The sequence below is a fragment of the Neophocaena asiaeorientalis genome, unplaced genomic scaffold (assembly GCF_003031525.2).
Source record: "Neophocaena asiaeorientalis asiaeorientalis breed wild unplaced genomic scaffold, Neophocaena_asiaeorientalis_V1.1 scaffold927, whole genome shotgun sequence".
Taxonomy (NCBI): Eukaryota; Metazoa; Chordata; class Mammalia; order Artiodactyla; family Phocoenidae; genus Neophocaena; species Neophocaena asiaeorientalis.
Window position 1 is genome coordinate 341,975 of NW_020174785.1, and position 27,703 is coordinate 369,677.

Consider the following 27,703-nt stretch of genomic DNA (forward strand, 5'->3'; position numbering starts at 1 on the left):
TTTTTCGTTCTCAAGATTGCTTTGGCTATTCGGGGTCTTTTGTGTTTCCATACAAATTGCGAAATTTTTTGTTCTAGTTCTGTGAAAAATGCCAGTGGTAGTTTGATAGGGATTGCATTGAATCTGTAGATTGCTTTGGGTAGTAGAGTCATTTTCACAATGTTGATTCTTCCAATCCAAGAACGTGGTATACCTCTCCATCTATTTGTATCATCTTTAATTTCTTTCATCAGTGTCTTATAATTTTCTGCATACAGGTCTCTTGTCTCCTTAGGTAGGTTTATTCCTAGATATATATATTTTTTTTATTCCTAGATATTTTATTCTTTTTGTTGCAATGGTAAATGGGAGTGTTTTCTTGATTTCACTTTCAGATTTTTCATCATTAGTGTATAGGAATGCCAGAGATTTCTGTGCATTAATTTTGTATCCTGCTACTTTACCAAATTCATCGGTATTTGTTTTTCTCTTTCTGACTTACTTCACTCTGTATGACAGACTCGGCAGGCGGATTCTTAACCACTGCGCCAACAGGGAAGCCCCTGCATGACGTTGTTGATGATCACTATTAATTGTTGTTATTTACACTTAATATCTCATCTACTTCTCACAAGAAACCAAGATTCAAAGAGTGCTGTGATCTGAATGTTTGTGTCCCCTCAAAATTCTTGTGTTGAAATCCTAACCCCCAAGGTGATGGTATTAGCAAGTGGGTCGTTTGGGCAGTGATTAGATCATGAGGCTGGGGCCCTCATGAATGGGAATCATGCCCTTATAAAAGAGGCCCCAGAGAGCACCCTCACCCTTTCCACCATGTGAGGACACAGCAAGAAGGTGCCATCTATCAACCAGAAAGCAAGCCTTCACTAGAACGCAACCATGTAGGCATCTCGATCTTGGACTTTCAGCCTCCAGAACTTTGAGAAATAAATTTCTGTTGTTTATAAGCCACTTAATCTGGACTTTGTTATAGCAGCCCTAACAGACTAAGACAAAGAAGTTAAGTAGTTTTGCCCAAGGTCACACAGGTAGGAAGTGGCATAGCTAGGAATTAAACCCAGGATGTCTGACTCCAAAGTTCAAGTATTTAAGAGGTTCATACGTTAATGCCTGGGTGTGTTTGCATTTTCTAAGGATGCTATCCAAAGAAATGAATTTCTAATGGTCAAATTTTCACAGAGTTATTTTTGGGGAGGTTGTACTGAGCCAGCTTAAACATACCACATACCAACTCAAATATAACACATTATCTCTAGCTATGTCTGTATGATGCTCAGTTTTCCTGGAGTTCTGTAACTGCTCCCCCTCTATCTAAATTCTATTTGTTCCTGTGGGCTTAGCTCAAATTCCACCCAGGAAGTTTGCCTGGAGTTCATGAGTCCCTGCTCTCGTCCTCACCCCGCTGCTTGTATTCTTGTCTTACACCTCTGCATAGCTTCTAGACTGGTATTCCCAAGGAGGTTGTGGCATACATCATGGCTCAGGCATGTTTTATTTTCATGGCACCTAGCACAAGGCTAGGTACCCAACAGGTTTTCAGTAGCTATATATTTATTAGACTTTTTTTTTAATGGAAATAATAGGTTGGACCCAGGACAGGCCAGTTAATGAACAAATAATTTTAATAAAAATTAAGAATGTGGTTCATAGCACTCAGACCCTTTTGGTGAGCTTGTAATTTCTCTGTATCATCTCAGATGCCATTATTTTAGTCTTAGTTTCTCTCCTTTCTTCAGAGAGCTGTGCTTGTTTTGTAGAATAAAAGATAAACCTGTTTTGCATAGATTTCACACCTAATAAGTCATTTTTATTCACTAACACCTTCCACTGAAAGAGATTTAAGATCTTTGCCAAAATTAGCCTTCAGACGTCATAGTGCTAGACGAAGGAGGATTAGAAGTAGCCTACCATCAATTTCAGAACCGGAAGGGTCCTTATAATTCATCATGTCCCATCTCCTCATTTTACCAATGAGGATATTGAGACCCAGAGAGGAAGGGACCTGCTGGAGGTGACACAGTTTATTCATTTATTCACCCAGTTATTTATTCAGTTAGGAAATATTTATTAAATTCCTACTATGTGTCTTGTGTGGTGCTGGATGGTGGGGGGAGGTTCTCACATGGAAGGGGGTGACCTGAGGCTGGGACCTGGGCCACTGTTTTGGGGGAGTAAGCACTTACAAGAGATGCCACCGTTTAACTACATCCCATCCCCACCCCCAAGTTCTGAGTCTCACAGCCCTGCTTTCACACTGCTTCTTCTAACATCTTTTAATCAAAATCTTAACTGTCATTACAACATACTACCTTAAGTATCGTTGATAAGACACCACTCCTGGAAAACACGTGCCTCCCCTTCCACCCCTCCACTAGCGGGCAGTCCTCGGGGAGAGGGACAAAGCACGAGGCAAGTACAATACGGCACAGGGGCTCTGGAAGCACGGGGATGGCACCTACCCCTGTGTGGGAGCTCAGGAAAGGCCAGCTGTAGGAGAGGCATCAGCTGAGACCCGAGGTTGAGTACCAGCTAGAAGATGAAAAAGGGTGAGGAAAGGAGGGAGGAGTGTTTCCGGCAGAGGACACTGCTTCTGTAAAGGTTCCGAAGTGAAATAGGTACAACTGGAGCCTAGAGCCAGAAGGTGGAAGAGTGAGCAATGGTTTACTTCCTTTCCCTGAACAGCCGCCATTTTGTAAGTCAAGGAAATAAAGCCAGAGAGCAGGTTAATTCAATCCTGGGTCACAGTGTGTTTCTCCAACTTTGGCCTTTTCACTACAGAAAACTACATCTCTTAGACTAAGTTGGGAGGGTTGTCGTGTGCCACAAATAAGACCCTGCACAGACAAATAAATATTTAAAAAAAACATTGGCTACTTAACAGATGTGATTCCAAGACTTAATGAAAATTGTCCCATTCCAGGTAGCAGAGGTGTATTGTAATTGGGGCCTTCTAGAAATAATGCCTTAGCCTAAAGGGATAAATAATATAGTGGGTTTCTAGAACAATGGCAGATTGGCAGGGGAGTCACTGGGGGGCAGGTGGATCTTTTGGTTGTCCCATCACTCTAAATGATATTTAATTCCGTTTATTTTTGAGGGAGGCAAATCACTTAATTCAAAATAATGGAACATTTTAATCCTTTGATTTTCCATGAAGAGCATTAAAATATGTATTAATTATCACCAAAGGATTAAAACCATAGTCATATGGCATAACATAAAGAATATATTAATAAACGATCAAATTTAGCCATGGTATAAGAATGAATTACTATTCCATTCTTTGATGCTAATGTATGTCCAGTATGGAGTCTTACTAGCTTCCTTCATTGCCAATCTAAAGACCATATGGTACAGCATAGTTTTCATAGACCTTAATTCTAGAAGGGAAGAAGGAAGAGTGGGAGAGGGAACTTAAACAGAAATAGGTACGAAATGAAGCATGTTTCATGGGTAAGATCTCTTCATTTTGGCTGGGGCCACAGCTCTCCAAGCATCCCCCATAACCAATTTCTCATTGCCCTCCATTTCCTTGGAGATTGCAAGAGTGTTTCAGGAATGTTCACTAGGCCTAATGATAGGCAGCTCAATTTTGTATCCATAAGGCTTGACCTCAGCTGTGAGCCCCAAATTCCACAGTTCCACAAGAAACACCCACCTCACATCAGACCTGCATTGACCATCTACAGTCCCCTCCTGGACTTTGCACCAGGAGGACGTGGCAAATTCTTATGTTACCAAATGCTTTAAAGGACACATACCAGTTCACCATGCAGCAGTAACATACTATTTTCTCACTTGTAAACCCCAAGATTCTTGGGGTTCGTTTTAAAACCAACTCACAAACGGTCCGTCTGTGTGTGTGTGTGTGTGTGTGTGTGTGTGTGTGTGTGTGTGTCTAGTGTTTGAGAAAACATTGAGAAGAAAACACTTTGTGTGTAGTTGTCATTGTATGGTAACGATCACAAGGAAAGGTATTTGCCTCTGATTTTTCTTTTTTCTAGAATTATGATCAAGTTCACTGTGCCTTTTGGGACCTTGAGAATAACAGTAAGTATTTTTCTTAGCAAGCTTTGGCCTTGGTTCTCAATGAGACTTTGCCCCTGACCCTCAATGAGACTTTGCCCCTGCTATCTGGCAGTTACATGGGAGCGAGTTGTACTGAAGTTACTGTCTTATCAGACCCTACAGGGGACTCTGAATGACCAAGATATAAATATGGGTTTCATATCTAATTAGGGCATGGGAGTTTTTGTAAAACTTTCTTTTTGAGAAGAAACTTATTTTGGAGATCAGGAAAAAAAAAATCACATAACTCAGCAAGCTGGAAGAAACAAAGTTGCAAGACCCAGTACAGAGCAGTCCTGAGCTGTTTGAAGAAAGTTAAGGGATGAAGATCTGGCTCTCTTTATCTGTCTTTCCCATTAGACTTGCCACATTTTTCCTTCTTCTCATCTACATTGACTGTGTGACCTTGGGCGGTCCATTTACTCTCTAGGGGCTTCAATCTTTTTATTTTTTCACCAAGGGGATAAGACTTTCTAGTTGGTCTCGAAGGGTCCTTCCTGCTTGGCTGGGTATGAGTCTTTGGGGACCATAAGAGAAGGGGTCGTGGAAATAATGCCATTTGCAGCAACATGGATGGACCTAGAGGTTGTCACACTGAGTGAGGTAAGTCAGACAGAGAAAGACAAATACCATATAATATCGCTTATATGTGGACTCTAAAAAAAATGGTACAAATGAACTTATTTACAAAACAGAAATAGAGTCACGGATGTGAAAAATTGGATTTTTTACATGGTTACCCGGAGGGAAAGGGGGGAGGAATAAATTGGGAGACTGGGATTGACATATACACACCACTATATATAAAATAGATAACCAACAAGGACCTACTGTATAGCACAGGGAACTCTACTCAATAGTTTGTAATAACCTATATGGGCAAAGAATCTAAAAAAAGTGGTTATATGTATATGTATAACTGATTCACTTTGCTGTACAGCAGAAGCTAACACAATGTTGTAAATCAACTATACTCCAATAAAAATTTTTTTTAAAAGAGAGAAGGGGTCGTGGAAGGGGATTGCTGAATGGGCTCCTCTTAAGCTTGTCATTGCCATTGGAATCTCCAGGGATATAGCCAAATCTCAGAGAATTCCACACGGAAGCAATGGCCCCTGGAATGCCAGGAGTGGCCCTGGGACCAGTCCTTCCACCTGTGGAAGCTCTGCCTGGGACTTTTCCTTTTTTTAGTATCCTCGGAGTTCTGGGGGAAAAAGGGGGAAATTCTCTTCCCATTCGACTCCCTGGCGTGTGGAATACTACTGCTTTCCTATAACAGAGATAGCGCTGTCCTTTTCTGGTCCCCTCCAAGTCGCCCAGGATAAGATTTCCGTAAAATGGTAGGCTTTGTTCCCCACAGCCTCCGTAAGTTGATCTGTGTGTTCATAATGCCTCTTGCTGGGCTCCTCCCAGGTCATCTTTGGCCCCTACTCCTCTGTCCATGGATCCAGAACTTCTGGGATCTATTGTCATTATCCTGGATGGACAAATTTTGACCACACTTAGATGCCTGCCCTAGGATAACCCCTCTGGTCTAGTACTACTCTGGAGGTTTTACCCTAAACCTGGTCTAGTACACAAGCTCTACAGGTTCTTGAGGTATGTGGGTTAGTTCTAGAACCCTGAATATGCTTAGGAGTGAGAAACTAGGCAGGTGGCAAATAGACCAGAGGCTTTAATTGGCCCTGAGGAGTTCCAGACCATCATCTGGCTTAAATGCAAAGCACTTGAGACCATTTGAATTCTGGGTTGAGCTGGCTGTTTCAGATGTCTATTCCAGTCCCACCAAGGAGGCCCACGTGTCAGCCTATATTCCATAGCTCATGCCCTTCAAAACGTTCTAGACCTACCTGTTTCCCCTTTGTGCTCCTTGAAAAACCAGTCCTTACTCTGTCATTCCAGCATGGTGGTAGAACTGTTGTTCATCATTAGAGTCTGTCCTAATCTGTAGAAGAATGGGAAAAGTGAGAACCAAAGAAGTTATGCCATTTATGAAGTTCCCCGCAAGTCACTTTTGCCTATTAGACTTAATTTAATTTCAGTGTTCAGTTATACGGCTATCCTGCTGTCTTAAATGATACTAATTATAGCACACTTCGGAAAGGTACATATAATGAAAAGTTAAACATTTCTGAGAAAAGCAAAATTGCTTTGAAATTCCCTTCTGTCGCTTGCAGAGGGGCAAGGTGGACGGAATTCGTCAGGCTGTAAAGTAAAGGAAGCAAACCTAAATCACACAATCTGTCAGTGTGACCATCTCACCCATTTTGGAGTCTTAATGGTGAGTTGTCTCTCAGTCACTCCTTGATAGAATTTTGACAACTTTTTATTAGATTACAGACCAGAAATATATGTGTGAACTAAGTTGTGGAAAAGTTCCACGCAAGTGGAAAAACAGCCCCCTACCTTGTTCATTCAAAGTAGAGCAAATCGAAACAAATATTTATTTTTCTCCTTATAAAATTAATGCCTGTGAGCATCCCAGAGGCCACAACGGTGACAGGCCTGCGTATCGCAAAATAAATAAATAAATAAATAAAAAATAACTTATAAAAAATAAAAATAAAAAAAATAAAATAAAATTAATGCCTGCTTGTCAAAATTCAAACATTCCAGAAAATGTCCCTATAATCCCCCTCCCAAGAGATCACCACCTTTAACACCTTTATGTATATTCCTTCAGGTTCTTTTCCTGTGTGTATATTAATATATGTTTTTGTTTTATAAAAATAGGGTCGAATTATTCATACTGTTTTTACCACTTGCTTTTCACCTAACAATATATATTGGACAGCTTTCAGGCAAATACATGTCCATCTACTGAATTTTTTAAAAATACATTTATAGTATTCCACTGTGTGGATTTAACACAATGAATTTAACCAATCCCCTATAGGTAGGCATTTGAGTTGTTTTTCTCCGTTATGAACAATGCTGTATTACGCATTTTTATTTGTCTTCTAATATTGGTGTAAGCATTTCTGTAGAATAAATGGATGGAAGTAGAATTGCTTCCAATTAAAATATTAAATTGTAATAGATATTGTCTATTTGCACTGTAGGGAAGTGCATATTTTTTTGGTGCTCGTGGTACTTAACCAAACAAGAGTTATCTGATCAATTCGCATATCCAGGCTTAGAGCCTCGGAGTCATCGTTAACCTTTCTATCTCCTTCGTTTCCTATGGTCCTCCCTAACATCAGGACTTGATGCGTTTTCCTTCAGAATGGCTCTCAAATGTGTTTCCTTCTTCTCTATCCACCCTTGAGTACTTTGTTAGTTCTCCTAAATTACTTTATTGTACATAGTATATACTAGTATCTGAATGTGTTGTGTATGAGTTGTTTCTTCTACTAATGGTAAACTCCTTGAGGGCTGAGAGTCTGTTTTATATTTTTCTTTCTTTTTACCATATCTATTCAACAAATAAGAGGTGCTCCACTGATAATTATTGAACTTTAAGAATTTTGTTTACTCCCCTGCAAATTGGTTAGAACATTATGGCATGAGTCAAAAGACCAGGGCCCACAGTCCAGCTCTGTCACTAACTATCTATGTGATCTTGGTCGGGTTATTTCACTTGTTTGGACCTTACATTTGTCTTCTGAAATGTGAAAGATTGGAATAGACCAGGGTTTCTTAACCTCAGCACTATTGCTCTTCTGGGACAAATAATTCTTTGTCGTGGGTGCCGTTTTGTGCATTCTAGGATGTTTAGCAGCATTCCTGATCTCTACCCACTAGATGCCAGTAGCACCCTCTGTAGCTGTGACAACCAAAAATGTCTCCAGACGTTGCTACATGTCCCTGGGCAGGGGCAAAATTGTGTCCAGTTGAGAACTACCAAAGTAGACCAGCACTTCTTAACCTTTTATGAGTCACGAAGCTCCATTACCATCTGATGAAAGCTATGGACTGTCTTCCCAGTACGATGCATACCATTCAAATAATTTTGCATACCATTTCAGGTCTTTTATGGTCCTCAGGTTAAGAAATTACTGGTTTATGTGATCTCTAAGGTCCACTTTGTCACTTAATTTTATGAAAATTATTTAAGGTCTAAGGGAAAGGAACATTTTTTGATGTTCTGTGCAGTGTTTTGGGACGCTCAGTACAGATAATAATTCACTTTGTATCCCAAATTCACATCTATTAGTTTGGTTATATTTGAAGTGTGGAACATGTTAATGACAATAAAACCAAGGACTAAATGTTCTTCCAGTACTGTTGATGGCTCTCCATGCCCTATACACAGTAAGTTGCACTAGGCATACTCAACCAACAATATACAGTGTTATCATATATCCATGTACATACTCTGGTTTTATAAGAGCTTTAACAGAGATGCTGTATATCCTGGGAACCTCCTGTTAGTGAGCACTGGAAGTGTTTTACCATAAACTTGCCCTGGCAAGTGTATAAAATACAACACATTGCATTCCCTAGGATTTATCCAGGTCTGCAGTGGATGCAGTGAATGAACGGATATTAGTGCTTATAACATACATCGGATGTGGCATCTCCTCCATTTTCCTGGGAGTTGCAATAGTGACATACACAGCTTTTCAGTAAGTTGGTAGAGTCTTACTCTAAATTTAATTTGGTTTGATGGATGCTATTGGCATTGTGACCTTGTTAATTTCATGTTAGTTTCACAAAAAGTTTCTTATCACAATAGGGAGAGGCCAGATCCATTAGATTATGAAGTGGGCAGGTTAAAAACAAAACAAAACAACCAAGGCTTCTCTGAAAAAGAAAAAAGATTGTAATTAAATTTTAAGAAAGCAAGAGCTGGGGTAGGGAGGGTGGGAGGGAGATGCAAGAGGGAGGAGATATGGGGATATATGTATATGTATAGCTGATTTACTTTGTTATAAAGCAGAAACTAACACACCATTGTAAAGCAATTATACTCCAATAAAGATGTTTTAAAAAATCTAATGAATCAGAATTACTCAAATAAATAAATTAGTAAATAAATAAAAAAGCAAGAGGGTTGAGATAGGAGAAGGTTTCTCTAACAGGATACAAAAACATTAACCATAAAAGAAAAAGTTGACAAATCAGACTTCATTAAAATTAAGAACTTCTTTTCATCAAAAGATACCATGAAAGTAGTGAAAAGGCAAACCACAGATTGGGAGAAGATATTCACAATGCATATATCTGACGAAGGATTTGTATGCAGAATATATAAAAACTACAGAGCAAAAGGCAAAAGAAAGACAATACAGTTAAAAATGGGCAAAAGAGGGCTTCCCTGGTGGCGCAGTGGTTGAGAGTCCGCCTGCCGATGCAGGGGACATGGGTTCGTGCCCCGGTCCGGGAAGATCCCACATGCCGCGGAGCGGCTGGGCCCGTGAGCCATGGCCGCTGAGCCTGCGTGTCCAGAGCAACGGGAGAGGCCACAACAGTGAGAGGCCCGTGTACCGCAAAAAAAAAAAAAAAAAAGGGCAAAAAACTTGAACAAGCACCTCACAAAAGAAGATATCCACGTCTAGTCCTAACCTCTACCCAAATGGCTAACAAGCGTACGACAAGGTTCTCAAAATCATTACTCATCAGAAAAATGCTAATCAAAACCACAATTATACTTTTATGCCCCCACCAGAATGGCTAAAATTAAAAATACTGAAAATAGCAAGGGTCAACAAGGATATGGAAAACTACAAATGGCACAGACACTTTGGAAAATTCTTTGGCGGTACTTACTAAAGATAAATATCCATCAGCTGTTGACCCAGAAATTTCACTGTTAGGGAGAGATGATTGTATATGTCCACGGAAAGATATATACAAGAATATTCACAGCAGCTTCACTTATAGTGGCCCAAAATTGGAAACAACCCCAATGTACATTAACAGTTGACTAGTTGAATAACTTGTAGTATATTCATAAAATAGAATGCTTCACAGCAGTAAAAATGAATAAACTACCATTGGCCCTTGAACAACATAGGTTTGTTGTTCAAACAAACTGTGAGAGTTCGCTTACATGCAGATTTTTTCAATAGTGAATACTATGGGGACTGCATGATTCTGGGCTGGTTGAATCCGAGGATACAGAACCGAGGATAAGGAGGAGGGACAACTACAAGTTATAAGCGGATTTTCGACTGCTCGGAGGGTCAGTGCCCCTAACTCCCAAGGTTCAACTATACTTCTACATGATATAATGTAATATCTAAATCTCATAGACAGAGAGTTGAGCAAAGGAAGCAAGAAAAAGAAGAGAACGTGCTGTATGGTTCCATTTATTTGAAGTTTCAAGTAGAGGCAAAACTAAACCTATGTGGATAGAAGTTAACTATTGGTTACCTCTAGTGGAGGGTATTGAATGGGAGAAGGAATGAAGGAGCCTTCTGAGACGCCGAAAATACTCTACCTCTTGATCTGTGTGGGGGTTCCACGGGTGTATTCATTTGTAAAGATTCAGTGAGTTGCATTCTTAGGACTTGTGTACTTACCCCAATTTAAAAAACCCATGTACACACAAAATGAAAATTGCAAAATTTAAATCAATAGACATATAATAGAAATGAAAAAGAATCAAAGGGAAAGATTTTTTTTTTAATTTGGAAAATACAGGATCAGTTTTCACAAGTACAACTGTGATCACTTAGTGAAACTTAAGGTCGTATTTCCATGATGTTAAATATCTGGATCTTTGGAAATACCCAAGTAGCTACTTGAAATGGTTTCCATAAGTCATCCTGCTATTTGGTCATATGTAGATCCAGCCTTGAGTCTGCTGAAGGAGTGGTGGGAGAACTGTAGTATCCAGGAAACTCTTTCCTTCCTTCTCTTCAAAAGAGAAAAAGAAACAGAAAAAAGGGGACTGCTTAGCTGACAGAGGCTATTATAATTCCTGTCAGTGAAGGTCACCATGTTTAGAATACTTTGACTCTACCTGGAAAGAGAGTGGGGGACTCGAAAATTCAGTACATATAAGATAATATGAATAATTAAATTTTAATAGGCAGTTCTTTTATTCTTTCACTTATTATGCAGATAAAACATGGCGATGCTTAATCAAAAACAGAGACCCTACCTAACATTGTGCCTTTTCCTTTAGCAAACTTCGAAAAGATCATCCTTCCAAAATCCTGATCAACCTGCGCACAGCACTACTGATGCTAAACCTGGTATTTCTGGTCAATTCCCGGTCATCATCATTTCAGAAATCGGGCCTTTGTATCACAGCCGCTGTGGCACTTCATTACTTCCTGCTCGTTTCTTTGACTTGGATGGGTCTGGAGGCAGTCCACATGTATTTTGCTCTAGTCAAAGTCTTCAACATATACATTCCCAATTATATCCTTAAATTTTGTCTGTTTGGTTGGGATAAGTATACCTGCCACGGTCCTTGATGTCTTTGTTTCAAGCCTGTGTCTGTCTAATTCTAGCTCCATTAGACAAATTATTTGGGACCAAATGCTGTTATTATCATAGGAAAGGAGTTAAGGATTGCTTCACTGGTGTTTGGGTGGGCATTTCTTTTTCTGTATGTATTGCTCTATAAATTCAACTTTTAACCTCTATGGTGAGGAATCGGTCCACACATATTTACTGAGCACCTGCTTGTGTGCTGTGCTAAATGCTGGATCTACAGTAGTGAACCTGTCAGCTTTTATCCTCCCCTTTACTCAAGTTACAATCCCAGCAAATACACACGGATACAGCACCCAACACTGAGGTAGCGCTCCATGTGCCTGACGCGGTTTGAAGTGTCTCGTTTAGTCTAACTGTCTCATACTCATTTAATCTTCCCGATACCTCTCTGGGAAAGGTTTCATCATTGTTCCCATTTAAGAGATGAGAATGCTGAGGCACAAAGAGATTAGGTAATTTGCCAGAGTTTACACAGCTAGTAAGTGGCAGAACTGGGATTTGAACCAGGGGGTCTGTCTCCATAGTTTGGTCTTTGACCTCTAGGATCCAGTCATATTGTTTAAGGGCCAGGGAAAAGACTTGCAAGATGTGAGAGGGTGCTGGCTCAGACATGCCCCCATTCACACCACACCTCATGACTGTCACCGTTCTGCTGCCCTATAGAAGAAGCCAGGTAGGAACTCAGCATGAACAGTTCCTGACTTAAATGTCATTTCATTGGTTGGCTTTCCTGCATTCCTAACTGACATGGACAACTCAGCCCTTCCCCACCCCTTGCCTATTCAAACCGGCTTTGAGGTTCAGAAAATGTGTTGGATCCATAAGGGATGTGTATTAAGTGAGATGCGTAGGATACCTGGGAAGATAGATTTTATCCTCCACTGCCTTGGTGAAGACAGTAGCTTTGCAATTAGCTACTCATCCTTTTAATGAGTTCATTAACGTAGTACATGCTTTCTTTGGATACACGGTTAGTGCTATTAGCCACGGTAATGTGGGGAGCAGAGACGCGCAAATGCTAAACAAAGCATGATCTAAGAAATGGTTTGAGTATAGTTTGGAACCCGTCAGAAATACAAAGCCAAAAGCAGTCAGAACACTCCCTTTTGTGCCTGGCAACCCTCACCTCGAGTCAACTGGAAGACTGAAAAATGTTGTGGAAGAGGCTTCATGAATAACCCAGAAGGTGGATAACCCACATCTGGCTAACTGTGCAGGGGCTGGGAATAGCACTCATTCCCCCGGCATCACTCATTCTCGGCTTCCTCGTCCGACCCTTCTTCCTTCACCTGCTCCTTCGTGTTGGTATTCCCCAGGGCTGGCTTCTCATCTCCTTGATCTGCACATTCCACACACACTTTCTGGGGTGCAGCGGGGAGGCAGGCAAGGCTAAGGCTTGGTAATTGGAGGCAGGAAAAACTTGAGGAGTGTCAAGTACACACCCAAGCCAAGGCCAAGCCATGGTGAAGGCCTGACCGGCTCAACCAGTAAAGATACAATGAGCCGCTTTCAGACTCAGTCGATGACTTATGTAGACGGTGAAAAGACAAGTAGCTAAAGCTGCCAGCTCCCAGGTCCTTTCTCCCCACACTACAAAGAATGACACCCAAACCAGAGAGAGCAGATGGCTGCCACACGAGTCGCAGGATTCCCTGCTGCTGATGAGCCAGCTCTCAGGTGAAGCTCTGTGGTTTCTACTGTGCAGCTCTGTTCTGAGGGCGCGGGGTGCAAAGCCCCACCCTGCCTCAGAGCCCGGGAGGCGATGAGAAGCTGCATCATGACAGCCTTCTGGGGAGAAGAGTAGGAGACGGCCTCGGAGCCCCTCCTCACAGGCCTGCCTCGTCTTCTCGAATTCGTGGAGGATCACAAGGCATTCCACCCAAACTCAGATCAGTCGTGGTACAAGCCTTTGCCTGCTCGGTCTCTGGATCCCTGCAAGGTCGGCCAGGGAGCCACTGCAGAGCTGGCCCGCTACAGGGAGTCTCAGAGCATTTAAATATTAGACAGATGCAATCAACTGTTAGGAAAATAAATATTAGTCTCTGTTTGTGTTTGAAGTTCTGTCTTCCTAATGCCGAAACAACCTGTTGAAAAGGTTTCATTCCTTTATTTAAATCCCTGTCGAAGGCAGTAGATATATTTGTCCACATTTTTTAATAACAAGTAGGCATCTTTTTTGGTTTAATTAGCAAAGTGTTAACACAGCTTGGGGACTGTCTCACGACTTTCTTCCTAAATGCGAGACCTCCCTCCATCCCTCCCTTCCGGCCCCAAACTAGTATTGTTTTCATCTGCGTCGTGCTGGGCCCTGTGCTAGGTGTGCCACACACAGAGCAGAAGGGACTGTCCTGTCAATCACAGGATACGACGATGGAGGATTTCTTAAGATGCTTGGCACTCTGGGGTTTGAAACAGCTTTGGAAAGTATCTTACAAAACCCCTAAAATGTGTGCAGGTGTTATGCTCTTAATTTAGGAGAAATACATTGTGAAAAAGAAAGAAGTCTTTTAAGTTTTGCAAATGTACAGGTAATTGGATTTTTAAACCCTGTGTCTATACTCATGTCACGTTTGACCACTTTGACTGAACTGATTGCTTTATTATACTTGGGCTGAATTGACTGATCGTTAACTGGTCGATCTAGTCAAAATGTCAAACTAGTAATGAGCGTGGAAACGGCTTCCCTGTCAGAAAAGCACTGAAGGCTGCAGCTGATTGCCTTTGCCCTTCCTCCAAGGTGGCCTAGACAAAAAGAGACCGGGAACTAAGGGGCAGTGTTGAAAGAGAGACAAATTGGCAGCCGATCCTCCGAGAAGAAACGCTTTATGCGAACTTGCATTCCCATGAACTAGATGTGCCAAGTTGATTTTTGGCACTTGTGCTATTTTTAATAACCAGTGGGTGCTGTACTGAAGCCATTGGCATGCTGTTTAGTTTAGCAGATTAGAGAACTCCTAGAAATGTTTAACCTGGAAGAATTCACAAACATTTTGCAAACAATGGTATTTTGATGCCCACACATCTGTGGCTCATTTAAAGTGTCTTAATGTATCAGTGCCAACACTCATTGATCGGGAGCCCTCCCGCTTCCTAATGGGATGCCTTTGGCTTGCTTTCTCGCTCTAGGAATCCCAGCGATTGTGGTGGTGATTATACTCGGTATGAAAAAAGATCTGTATGGGACTCTGGGCTCAATGACTCCATTGTAAGTACCAGCATGTCTGCTTCTCCAGTGGTAACGCTCTTGGCCATCAGGGTATGGTGAGGTGCTCCCTGGCCTGAGGCTTGGTCTTGACACTGGCTTCAGGGAGGAAATTGGTCTCAGCCTTTTTACCCTAACAAAGTCATGCGTGCACTGATACAATGGTTAGGTGTCTGCGCTCAGTATGACCTTGGTCAATCAACTTACTTTACCTCTTCCTTCCATTTCCTCCTCTGGGAAACGGGGATAATAATGTTTGCTCTCAGCGTTGGGTGCAGATTAAAATGACACCATGTATATAAAGTGCTCAGTATGTGGCCTGTTCCATCGGTGATACATATCTGGTAGCGATTATTAATTAATGAATAGTTTATTTATCTATTTAATTTTTTGACTGGTAAAGAGCTCTCAAATTTATTAAATGGGACTATAATAATGATGTAAATACAATGCAAGAAAACATAATAAATAAAAGAAATCAACATTATAGACATCCGGCTGCTATCATGATTAGAAAGCTTGCAGAACCTAGGAGTTGGAGCGGCCACTGTAACGAAATACTGAAACGGGTTGGAAAACGTTTCTGTGTTTCAACGACAAAGGTCTCCCCTGAAGAAGACTCCACCACTTTCCTCTGTAAATTGGCTCAGCTTTGTCGTCCTGTGGTTGTACTTTTCTTTCTTGCTTTTTCTTTGCTCTTTTTGATATATAAAGCCCATCTCTTTGGTTCTCTCAACCACAGGTGCCAGAGAGTAGCTATTCAAGTCGCTCTACCTCTCCAGAACCTTCTTTTACAGGCCTGTAGATAGTTACCATGCAGTCCTTCAGACTGCACAACCTCACTACACTTTGGATTGTTTTTTACTTACCCGTATCCATTCTCTGTACCGTAGCCTCTCAAGTTCTTTTTCACTATAGAGTTCCTCTCCCACTGGACTGGAATCAAATGCACAAGGTCTTGCCCTCCAAACTTCTTCGTCTTTCATATTGAGATGACAGTTTCCAGAGGGTCAAAATTATATTGCCCCTGCCAGCAGATGCCTTGTAATTATAATTGCTCCTTATCCTTTCTCTTTCTCCCTTTTCTCTTCCCTTCCTTTTCATCTCCTCCTCCATCCTCCCTCCTTGCTTGTTTTGTGACTTAAAGGGTCCCCAGTGTGTATCTAATGGTGATTCTTCTTCAAAGATCAAAAGCAAAAGCAAAACCAGAACAAAACCAACTCCACTCCCGCTGAAAAAGCCCTTTCATGTGTGAATTGGTTAGTAAGAGGCAGACTGCTCTAAGAGCTTTTAAAAAATAATTATATTTTGAAGAAGTAATACATGCACACGGTAGAAAATTCAAACGTACAAAAGGGTAGAGGATGAAAAGTGAAGTCCACTCCCAACACCAAGCTTCCCAGTTTCCGTCCCTTGATGCAACTCTTATTGCCAACAATCGAATTTGTGGAGATATTCTCTTGTACACTTTGTCACCCAACTAGTAGATATACACTGCTTCGTACTTAACAGTATGTCTTGGAGATGATTCTCTAACCAAATATATAGCGCTGCCTTTTTAAAAGAGTTTTCTATAGCCTCTTTTAAGGCTGAAGATGATATTCAGGGAAATTAAGTTTTTCTGGGTTTTTTTTTTTTTTGACCACGAAGTTGAATGTCTTTATTGTGATAAGCCACAGACATTTTGCAATGAATGCCCAATTCATTGCACTTCAGATTGGCTAATAAGCATGTGCAGGAACGCAGCAGCAATATTTATTAAATCTAAAATCTTTTTGAAAATTTATTTTTAAAAATATTTATTTATTTATTTTGGCTGTGCTGGGTCTTAGTTGCAGCACGCGGGAATCTTTAGTTCCAGCATGTGGACTTCTTAGATGCAGCACGCATGCGGGATCTAGTTCCCCGACCAGGGCTCAAACCGGGGCCCCCTGCATTGGGAGCGTGGAGTCTTACCCACTGGACCGCCAGGGAAGTCCCGACAATTTATTTTATTGAGGTAAAGTTGATTTACAGTGTTGTGTTAATTTCTGGTGTATGGCAAAGTGATTCAGTTATACATATGTATAATAGTTTGCATTCGCTAATCCCAGACTCCCAATCCATCCCTCCCCCATCCCCCATCCCCCTTGGCAAGCACAAATCTGGGGAACCCTAAGTATTAGATTCTATTAGGGAAATTAAATGCTTTACCCCTACTCCCTTGAGACCCACACAAACACACACAAACTCACATACAGATGAAAGTATCCACACCAACGTGAACAATATGACCACAGGGGATATTCCTAGCTCTGGAAAAGAGGTCTCAGCTAAGTTGACACACAGTTAAATTAGTGAAGCTTGTCTATGTTCAAAAATCACAGGTAATGCATGTAGTAATTGGAAATGTTATGAGATGAAGTATCTGTTCCTATAAATCACTGCATAATTCTTCTTTAATAGAAACTGTAAAGCCGTGAATCAATCCAGTGACCAGTGTTGCCTTTTGGAATTCAAACCTGTAGCTGTGGTGCGGGGTTGAAAATAAACATCACGTTTGAAAGCAATACGGTTAGAGCTGTCTTCTTTTTGTTGAATTTTCATTAACTCTGATGATCTCATCGCTATTTGATATAGCAGTCCAAAAAGCCAGTCATCACCCGTGTCCTTTCACTGTGAAATTTATCATGCGAAGTAGAATTTATCCTGCAAATACAGGTGTAAGCCACTTCGGGGGGAATTACATAATTTGTTTTTCTGCTATTGAGGAAGAGAATAGCTTCCCAGGGAATTGGACTGAGAGGTTTCTGCATGTGTAGGGCAGAAATATCCTCTAGGATTTTTAACTTGACGCTGGGAAGAACCCTGGACTGGGGCTCAGGAGACTGGGGTTCTGGTGCCAGCTCTGCCTGCAGAGAGCATGAGAGAACTCTGTCGAATTGGTTTACACCCTAGGCCTAGGTGTTCTCATGTGAAATGAAACTGACTCAGTGATCATCAGAGTCGCATTAAAAATAGGAGTTCATGTTTCTCTACCTCACAATGGCCTTCTCTCCTTGGTCTCTTCCAGTTGTTGGATTAAAGATGATCCTATCTTTTACATCGGTCCGGGAGGATCCCACGTGCCGCGGAGCGGCTGGGCCCGTGAGCCATGGCCGCTGAGCCTGCGCGTCCGGAGCCTGTGCTCCGCAATGGGAGAGGCCACAGCGGTGAGAGGCCCGCGTACGGTAAAAAAAAAAAAAAAAAGATGATCGTATCTTTTACAGTTCATATGATTGCCTCATATTTCTCATGAATCTCCCCACGTTCTGCACTGTTCTTTTGCTCAACCGAATTCCATGAAATCCCAAAGCCAGAAGACTCGACGGAAAATGATGCTGCATGACCTCAAAGGCACAACCAGCCTGACGTTCTCGCTTGGCCTCACCTGAGGGTTTGCCTTTTTTGCCTGGGGAGCTGTGAGGATCCTTTTCTTGTATCTTTTTGCCATTTTTAACACTTTGCAAGGTAACTGTTGCTTCTCTGTACTTTCTCTGGCTAGCTAAACCTCCATCAAGGTTTTTGCTGCTTTGGAAAATCTTACCTTTAGTATTCAGTATTTTTTCAAAGGAGGAAAAAATAATCCAAGGGGCCTCTGCTGCCTCTGCTGACAGGCAGCCACTAGAAACATTGGCTAGATGTTAGGGCTTCATTAAATGAGCCCACTCTCTCTTACTCAGGGATGTAGAGAGAAATCCAGATAGCTAACTCAACTGCAGCTAGTTGGCCACGTCTCTAGCGAACACTGATTGGCGATACACCCTACAGTATTCATTACATCAACGCATTGTGCTCGTAAGTGTACAGATTCACACCTGTGTTGACATTTTGAAGTACATGATCCCATGGAGCATAGCAATTACTGGACAGTAGAAACATTAAACTGTTGACCCCATAGACTCTGGCCGCATCAGATATCCTCATATTGTGGGAAGGAGCCGGGCTAGGAAATTGTAGAGCCATAGAGGATTGAACGTGGAGAGCAAAGAGCAGTGGGCCACGGCAAGAAGCCAAGGTTCTGGTCTTGGTTTGGCTACAAATCAGTCTTGAAAACGTCACCACAGCTGGTTGAATTAGATGACGCTAAACGAATGACTCTATAGCTCTTTAGTCTCCTGTCTGTTTTCTGGTGAAAGGAACAAAGGATTCATGAAGTTATTAAACGGTAGGCCAAAGACGGCATGAGGAGTAAAGGGTAGGGCTCTGGTTAATACACCCCTGATAATTGCTGCTGTTCATTATAATCTGACGTTGCTTATCTGAACACCTTGGCAGGAAGAGGCATGCAGCATGATTTCCTGGGCGTCTCAAAGTCCACCCCATGCTCTTATCCTCAAGCTTGGCCCAGCTCATTTGGGGTACTGGGGCAGGCTGTGAGTCGACTTGGGCAGTCCATTGAGTTAAGGTCTCCCTTAGTGCTCTTAACTACTTATTCATTCAATAAACCCTTTTACCAGAGTACAGGGAACTGGTGGTCCCACAGGGTGCTTCAGCAAGAAACAGTTCCATGGTCAAAGAAATTTGGGAAATGCACAAAACTACCCCTCCCCATTCTTGAAATGACACAGTGTTCACTAGCATGGTACAAGCTCTGAGAAATTCTGCTGGGGGAAAATAACTTTAAACATTTGTTTTAAATTGAACATTTTTTAAAACCTCAGAATCCTTGTGATTGTGGTTGTTAACCCCTGAGGAACCTTGGGAAATATGAGTTGCTCTGCAGTTAATATAAGCCAGGCATTGGCAAGGTGCTGCAGGGCGTGGGGGAAAAATCCAAAATAAAGTATACTCTTTGACGGCAAGTCCTGTGAGTCAAGAAACCATGTCATTTTAGAGCAATGCGGTGTATCAATTGGAACTTTTGTCCCACTGGATTCCACCAACCTTACATAGCCAATTCTGATTGGAATATAAAGAGACACAAGATATGTTGTTCTCCGTCCGTGTGCCATCTTTATTCCTTCTGACACTAGGGACAGAATTTTTAGGAGCTCTCCACACTACTGTCACGTGGTTTCCTTTGAGGCTACCAGCGCTTGGTTGTATCTTAGATCGTCAACCGAGGGCCCGGTGATGGTTCTACACTTTACTTCTTGACTTTACCTGGCCTCCACTGAGATAGCCTGGTCTCAGTGGCCTGATGCTTTGAGAACGAAGCTGCCTTGCTCTAGAATGTGGACAGAGGTAGATTCGTGAACTAGGTGCCTGTGTGGATTTCTTCCTAAGCAGTAACTCCAGGCTACTCTTGGGCTCACGAGTTCTGAGGAGAAACACACTCAACCTTATGGAAAGAGGGGTTAAAGGAATAGCTGACAAAAGAACCAGAAAGCAAAGAAGTTTAGAGCTTAAAGCGGGGGAGGGGTGTTTTGCAAAAACAGCATGTGCTCCATTCCTGTGGTGGAAGGAGAGAGTCGTGTCTAAGCGGGAAGCCTGGATGGGTAGATGCAGAATCCAATGGGAGATCTCCTGAGGACGAAAACCAAAGCCCAGATCCAACATCAACAGAGCCAAGCTGTCTCCGTCTGTCAGATGCACTTTATGTCAATCAAGCACCAAGCCTTGCTAGTTCCTAGTCCCGCCTACAAGGTAGAATGTGCCATCTTGCAGAAGGGGGTGTTTTCAGAGCTCTGAGTTTCAAACTCGAGTTCCATGGACACACACAGAGACACAGGTCTCAAATATTCAAAACAAGAATGCAATGAAACAAGTGAACAAATTAGCCATTTAAAAGACAGATGGCAGGGCTTCCCTGGTGGCGCAGTGGTTGGCAGTCCGCCTGCCGATGCAGGGGACACGGGTTCGTGCCCCGGTCCGGGAAGATCCCACATGCCGCAGAGCGGCTGGGCCCCGTGAGCCATGGCCGCTGAGCCTGCGTGTCCGTGAGCCTGTGCTCCGCAACGGGAGAGGCCACAACAGTGAGAGGCCCGCGTACTGCAAAAAAAAAAAAAAGCAGATGGCAAGTTTGTAATTCTGGCTGAAGGGGGTTGCCCTGTGGTCGTGTGAAAAAATGATGCTGTTGCTGAGCCATTTCTGAAGGCGGGATGCACAAATAAAAATGCAGGTGACAAAAACCTGACATCTTCCTCCTGCCTATGTGCTGGTGAGTAAGCAGATCAATCTGTTATTGGAAAGAAAAAGGAAGGCTGTCAGGAAGAAAGGGCGAGCTGGCAGGCAGCTCATTGGAATTCACAGAATAACCTTTAAGTCTGAGAACTAGCTGAACTCCATGCAGGAAATCAGAGCAGTAAGAGGGGCTGGTTGTCGCTGTGGCCCCTTGTTCCTGCTGAAGCTGGAGGAGTTTTACCTGCTTGGAGACTGGGATTTGCTCTCATCAGGCTGCCGGACCACCTTCCAGGTAGCTGCTGCTCAGAAAAAGAGTGGAGGCTGCTGGCTTCCTCACCACTGTTGTTTGGTTACAAATGGAGATAACGCCCTCAGGGGAGGTAGTGGGGCTTGTCACTTGTCACCGTTTAGGCTCCAGATTGCTGCCTCCCACCTGGAATCAGAGAGTCTCAGCGCTGGGGCCAGGAAAGCCAGGTCTTCCCGATCCAACTTCCCATCGAGTGACAGGAAGTCGCAAGCCACCACTTGAAACTTCCTAGAGACAGAGAGCTCCGCACTCCATAAAGCAGAGCGTTTAACATCCCTTTTCTTTTCTTTCTTTTTTTAAATTGAACTATACTTGCTGTACAATATCGTATGTTACAGGTGTAACATACAATTATGTATGTTACGTAATTCTTAAAGGTTACACTCCATTTAGAGTTATTATAAAATATTGGCTCTATTCCCTGTGTTGGACAATATATACTTATAGCTTATTTATTTTACACATAGTACTTTGTACCTCTTAGTCCCCTACCCATCCCTCTCTCCACTGGTAACCACTAGTTTTAATGTCTCTTTTTTAAAATTTGAAATATATTTGACATATAGCATTGTGTAAATTTAAGGTGTACAACGTGTTGATTTGATACATTGTACATCGTAATACAATTGCCATTGTCGCTTCTAATCAGCTCTGAATCTCTTCTGGGAAGAGAGAGAGAGAGAGAACAACATCTTTTATAACCTAATCTTGGAAGGGACATGCCATCACTTCTGCCATATTCTATTGGTACAACATGGGAGGAGACTACATAAGGATGTGAATGACAGGATATAGGTATCACTGAGAGCCATCTCAGAGGCTGGTTCCCACTGCAGACCTTATCTCTCAAGCTCTAGGACAGACAGCAGCCCAGGAGGAAGACTGCGGTTGACATGAAACCTTGATACAGACCTTCTTGCTAGCACTGCCATTGAGAGGGAGGCTAGAAAGGTGACCTCGGAAAGCTAGTAATGGCCTTGGGGTTCCTTAGAAGGAGTATTGATGGTGACAAGAGTAGGCTTGAGTCTAGGCATTGGTGACAGCGAGTGAAAGAAGCTGGAAAAGACTGACCTTCTTCTCCTGGCTAGGGTTCCTCATTTTTGTGTTCCACTGGGTGATGAAGGAGCATGTCTAGTGGATACTGGTAAGATGCCATTTGGGGTAAGGTATTGAATTTACAGGTTTTCCAAACTGATGAGATTTACTTGTCTCCTGACGAGTTCATACACCATCAGCATCAGATGGAGGCTGTTTCCATGTCAGGAAAAAGATTTGTGCTTTTGTGCGGAGATGAATGAAGTCAGGTGAAGGATGTGACTTCGGCCATATCTTAACATAATGAAGCTTCGCTTTTGGCCCAGATTCCTTGGACTGCTTGTCCTTGCTGTCACTTAAGTCTCAATTCAATTAAAAGAACATTGATTGAGTGCCTACGGTGTTCCGGGCACTGGGTCACAGGGGCTTTCTGGCCTGTAGCCGACAGTTGACTGAGCAGATGTGGGAAGCAAGAAGTCATGGTGGAGGAGAGACCTTGTCAGCATCCCTAAGATGCCTGGCTGGTGGGCAGCCCAGATGGACCAGTGGCCCTTCCTGCACGGTGGGAGGTATAGTGGACTCTGGTGTTGCCTCTGAGAATATCTCCAGTTCAGGCAAACTGGTTTTCTATGCATCAAAATGCTCTTCCATCCAATTCAGGTAGCTTCGCTCAGTCTCAATGCGAAGCTCAGTTTATTGCCTTTAGGGAAGGCGATGCTTGAGCTAGAAGATGCTATAAGTAGCACAGAGATCCAGTTCCTTTTTGCTGGGCATGTCAGTAACCTGCTGGTCCCCGTGCTGGGCTCTAGGGAAAGCTGTCTTCCTTGGTAAGTGAATTGGCCCTGCCTGTACCACACATTATAGTTCAAACTTCTCACAACTTCATAGAAAACCTGCCTCCTTGAGGTACCCAGAATGAACAGACTGTACATTGGGCTTTATATTTTTAACAGGATCCTTAAGGTATAATTTACCCATTTGAAGTGTAGAATTTGATGAGCTTTCTGTTTTTAACTGTTTGGGGAGTCATTTCAGATGGCAGCAGCCGGTGTGGGCTCAATGTTGGGCAGAAACAGGAAAGACTGAAGAAAACCTTTGTACGCAACTTGTTGGCACCGTCCGTCAAGTCAACTGCAACTAGTTCCATTTTCAAATCTTTAGGCCCCGCCCAAGGCACTCCTTCAAAAACAAGCTCCCCAAATGGTGAGAGAAAAGGCCACACTGTCTATACTTATATTCCAGAGGTATTGAATTAGTGTGAGGCCACAGACGTGGTCTTGGGAAATGATTCCTGCTCAAAACGAAATGCACGTGTGCATGAGCGCACCTGGGCTCACTCTGGACTGAGAAAGTGTGCATAGAAGCACCTAGTGAACTTAGTATGTACAAATCAGTGGGTTATTAGATTCATGGAGGAGAGAAGAGACTGGAGGTAAAGAAAAAAACTTGCATGGGTAATTGCAAACAATCGTCACAAACTGTTAAAATCCGAAGGCACCTCATACATTGTCTAGTGCAATCCCCTCATTTTACAGATGAGGGACCTTAAGCAGGAAGAGGAGAACGCCTTATGGACAGTCCCGTCAGCAGCAGAATTGGGGCCAGAAGCTAGTGGCCCCCAAGCTAGTGCTCATCACACCCCACCGAGAATACCGGCTGAGCTGTGCATTACTCTTAGAGGCTCACCTTCTTCCACAGGAAGCCAAGCTTCTAGGTGCAGAGACAGACGTGAGGTGGAGACGGGTGTTAGGAGGGAAAGTGTAGGGAAAGGATTGCTGTACAGGCCTAAAGTAAGCAGAAAGGCAAACTAGAGCAAAAACTTAAGAACTTCAAGGTGATGTTATGATGACTCCGTGTTCTGTGCTTCCAGATGGACCATAGTGCAGTGGCCTTTGGTTGCCTTTCTTAAAGACCAGAGTAGACTCCGGTTCACACACAGAACACCTCTGGTGGCCTAGCTGTAGTCATTCTCTCCATCTCAGTGCTGCTGGTAGAATGGCCTCATCCCCCTGTAGTTTTCATTCTATTGGCTCCGTCAGCAGTTCTATTTCCGAGGGCTGTAGGCAATCTGGAAGCAGTACGGTGGGTTAAAAAAAAAAGGCACCAAACTTAGAGTCAGAAGAGTTTGGCTCAAGTCACTAACCCCATGACCTTGGGCACATCACTTCCCTACTCGGAACTACATTCCCTCTACCTTCAACATGGTGGGGCGTGGGGGGCAGGATGAATCATCTCCAAAGGGCCTACCAGCTTCAGGACTGTGTGAGGCCACACCACTTTCCAGTTTAGGCTCATTGACTAGTGTTGGAGTCTCTGCCTCCATTTCTACATGGGCAAGTCGGTGCATGTGAAGAAAATCTTTCCATGGCCACAAAAGTCCATCACATTTCTGGCCAGCTAACTTGCAGATATGTTGGTGCCCATGTGGAGCCACTGGGGAGCCATGGCATATAGAGGCACGAACTGTGGAAGGCTTTTAGTGGATAATAGTTGGATCTGATTGGGGAATATTTTCAAGAGGGTGAGTTAGGCTTGGCTCCCCTGCTGTCCTTGAGGGATATTGTTTCATCAGCAAATATACAGCCCAAATGGACATACTTTTCTTTGAAAGAGTAGTAGTAAATACCATGTCCAGGATTTTAATGTCGTTGGACCAAGCTATAGACCTGGAGAGCCCAGGGGCCTGCAGCCAGCACTGAGATGCTTGTCAGTTATGACAGTAACTCAGCCAGTGGGGCAGGTAGTCCAGCCTCTTGGGCCACAGGTTCTACAACTGCAACCTGGATGCTGCCATCAGACATATGGCAGCCAGAAACTCGATTCCATTGGCACTGAGTGAAAACTTGCACCCTCTGTACCACTAGGCACTCTCAAACTTGAGAAACAGCTGAACCTTCAGAGCAGGAATATCAAATTCATAGGGGATACAGATAGGTGTGTTATCATTTTATGTTGTCTTTTCCTGAAGACCTCCAAGGTTTGTCCATGACTAGCCTCCTCTAGGTTAAGGTTACTGTGAATAACATAGCCTGTTATTCACAAGGCAGGAAGAACAGATGCACTTGTAATTGCTTAACAGTACTGTCAGGATGAATTAATTCACCCCAAATTTAGATTAAACTATCTGAGGAAAGCACCACAACTTTTACTTCCTTTCTAATTCTTCTATTTACTCCTTCATTTGATAAACATGTCTTATGATTCTACTATGTGCAAAGTCCCTAATGCCACAGCTGAAAATGCTCTTTTTTTTTTTTTTTTTTTTTTTTTTTTTTGGGGAGGGAAGCCCTCTTTTTTTTCTTTAATGCAGACAACTTTGACGAAGATCTCAACTGTTTCTCTCCTTTGAGTTGTGAAGCTGTACCTAATTGTGTGAGAAGAATATTACCTGTGGAAATCAAAATGAATTCCATTCACAAACAAAGATTTCTTCAATAAATCCCAGCCGAGATACCCACCTTCCCCTACCCCCAGATTGGGGAAAATGTTGATTTTGTGAAAGCATCTGCTTCAACTTTGTATTCTAAATATTATTTTGGAAGGGGCAGAATGAGATAGCATTTAGTGAATATTAAAGCCAGAATAATTCTCCTATTCATTGTAATAGTTGTTTCTTACATTTTTTGTAGAGAAGATATGAGCCTATAGTTATGATATGTTAGGGGAGAGCTGTCTACAGCGTTGGAGATTTTGTTTCGAAAACTCTTGTGTCTACATCCTGAAAGGAAAAAAAAAGATCGTGATCAGGGTCCTTACAGTGCTGGGAGTCAAACAATTTCAGGCGGCAGAAGTTTCCAGGTACCCAGTTGGCCTGACACCCACGCAGGTAGTAGATAAGAAAAGTCACAAGGTCATACCTTTTGGGGAAAAAAAGATGCTATCCTGTTGGCTTGTCATGACAAAGCACCTGAAATCCCCTTTACTAAAGTTACTCTTTTGATTGAACCCCCTTGTTAAAATGTCAACATGTTTTGTGAAAACGGTGGCTCATCAATCCACAGACACCCATCAGTCCCTTAGTGGGGATGAACTTCTCAACCAAGACAGCCCCTGAGGGCACAGGAGGCAGGGTTCTGAGGAAGGGAACAGAACAGGAGCTGTCTGAAGCTGGTGGTTTTTCCTAGGGAGCAAAGGTCAGGGTGAGCAACAGTAAGGGATGGAAGAGAGCATCCAAAGGCAACGGAGTGACCCTGAGGATGAACTTTGCCTGCCTTACACTGTGTGGCTAAACGTGATGTGTGGCCTTCTTTTTTTTTTTTTTTTTTTTTTGCGGTACGCGGGCCTCTCACTGCTGTGACCTCTCCCGTTGCGGAGCACAGGCTCCGGACAAGCAGGCTCAGCGGCCATGGCTCACGGGTCCAGCTGCTCCGCGGCATGTGGGATCTTCCCGGACCGGGGCACGAACCCGTGTCCCCTGCATCGGCAGGCGGACTTTCAACCACTGCGCCACCAGAGAAGCCCTGAAAATATATTTTGATCCCATCTTCTAGGTCCCTTCAGCTCTGAATAGGGAGGGCTCAGTTGTGGGAGAAGGAAATCTGCTTACATTCCCCATCTTACCATACTCTTGGCATGGTACTCACAAAGTGAGATTCATAGAAAAGGGGGAGGCGTATGGCATTCAGGGCCCTGCATTGGAGGACTCTGGTGTGAGTATTAAGAAAAGCCCCCAAAGAAATCAATAGTAAGTGGTAACTTCAAATATTGAAAAAAAATTCATCTCATCTAAATGCATAAGAAAGCTACAGATGTTTCTTTAACATATGTAGTCGTATGCAAATGATTATGTAAATTAAACCAAAAGTTGGGACTGGCAAATTCTCAAGTTTTCAAGATTTACTTATGTGAACCTAGTATTCATCATAGAAACAGGTGGAAGGTTTTTGCTCACACCTCCTATCACTTAGATGGGAGGGGAGGCAAGCCTGAAGGATGTGCTACATTAATAGGGGGAAGGCACTCAAATCGGGGGATGTACTAGATAGATGGTTAGATAGATAGATAGTTTTCACTTTCAAAATGTTAGCCAGCTCATCCATCGTGCTTAGCTGGTTTGGGGCAGCAAGGGGACTAGAAATGGAAATGAATCTGGGTTGCAGTGAATTTTGATGAAGGCCTAGTTCATGCAAAAAAGATTAAAAAATAAATCTTCAGCCCACCAATTCCCAGAGGAATGGAAAACTTTAGAGCAATTATAGGGGAAGAATAAAGACCTAGTGTAACAGCCTCCATCAAATCTTAGACACTGGCCCTTTCAGGGGTAGAGACAGAGGGGTATACTTTATAGTGGATCAGACTTCCCCAGTTGGTGGACCTAAAAAATCAAGTTGTGAAGGCTGACAGTGAGTTGGATTGTCCTCTAGGTGTTTTCCACCCCCAAAATATTCTCCCAGTCCTTCTTCCCATCCTTTATTAACCTCAAAATGGTTGTGTAATATACCTACTCCTCTGCACCTTGGCTTTTTTGATACTGTTGTTTTTGTTTTACATTTAGCAATATGTCAGAACATAAAGGGTTTTTTCTTTTAAGACTGCATGGTATTCCATTGTATGGCTATACCATAACTTTTTTTTTTTTTGCGGTACGCGGGCCTCTCACCGTTGTGGCCTCTCCC

At 42.8% G+C, this 27,703-nt stretch overlaps 1 protein-coding gene across 1 annotated transcript in view; it reads left to right on the top strand.

Moving 5' to 3' along the window:
* Positions 1–27,703, top strand: part of ADGRG4 (adhesion G protein-coupled receptor G4) — a 68,473-nt gene that overhangs the window by 29,602 nt on the left and 11,168 nt on the right. The window contains 12 exon segments of the mRNA XM_024760090.1: positions 1,341–1,446; positions 4,005–4,050; positions 6,246–6,349; positions 8,515–8,636; positions 11,144–11,430; positions 14,587–14,665; positions 17,715–17,768; positions 17,911–17,968; positions 17,971–18,151; positions 22,142–22,214; positions 23,089–23,291; positions 25,399–25,460. Coding sequence (XP_024615858.1) covers positions 1,341–1,446; positions 4,005–4,050; positions 6,246–6,349; positions 8,515–8,636; positions 11,144–11,430; positions 14,587–14,665; positions 17,715–17,768; positions 17,911–17,968; positions 17,971–18,151; positions 22,142–22,214; positions 23,089–23,291; positions 25,399–25,460 — 1,375 coding nt within the window.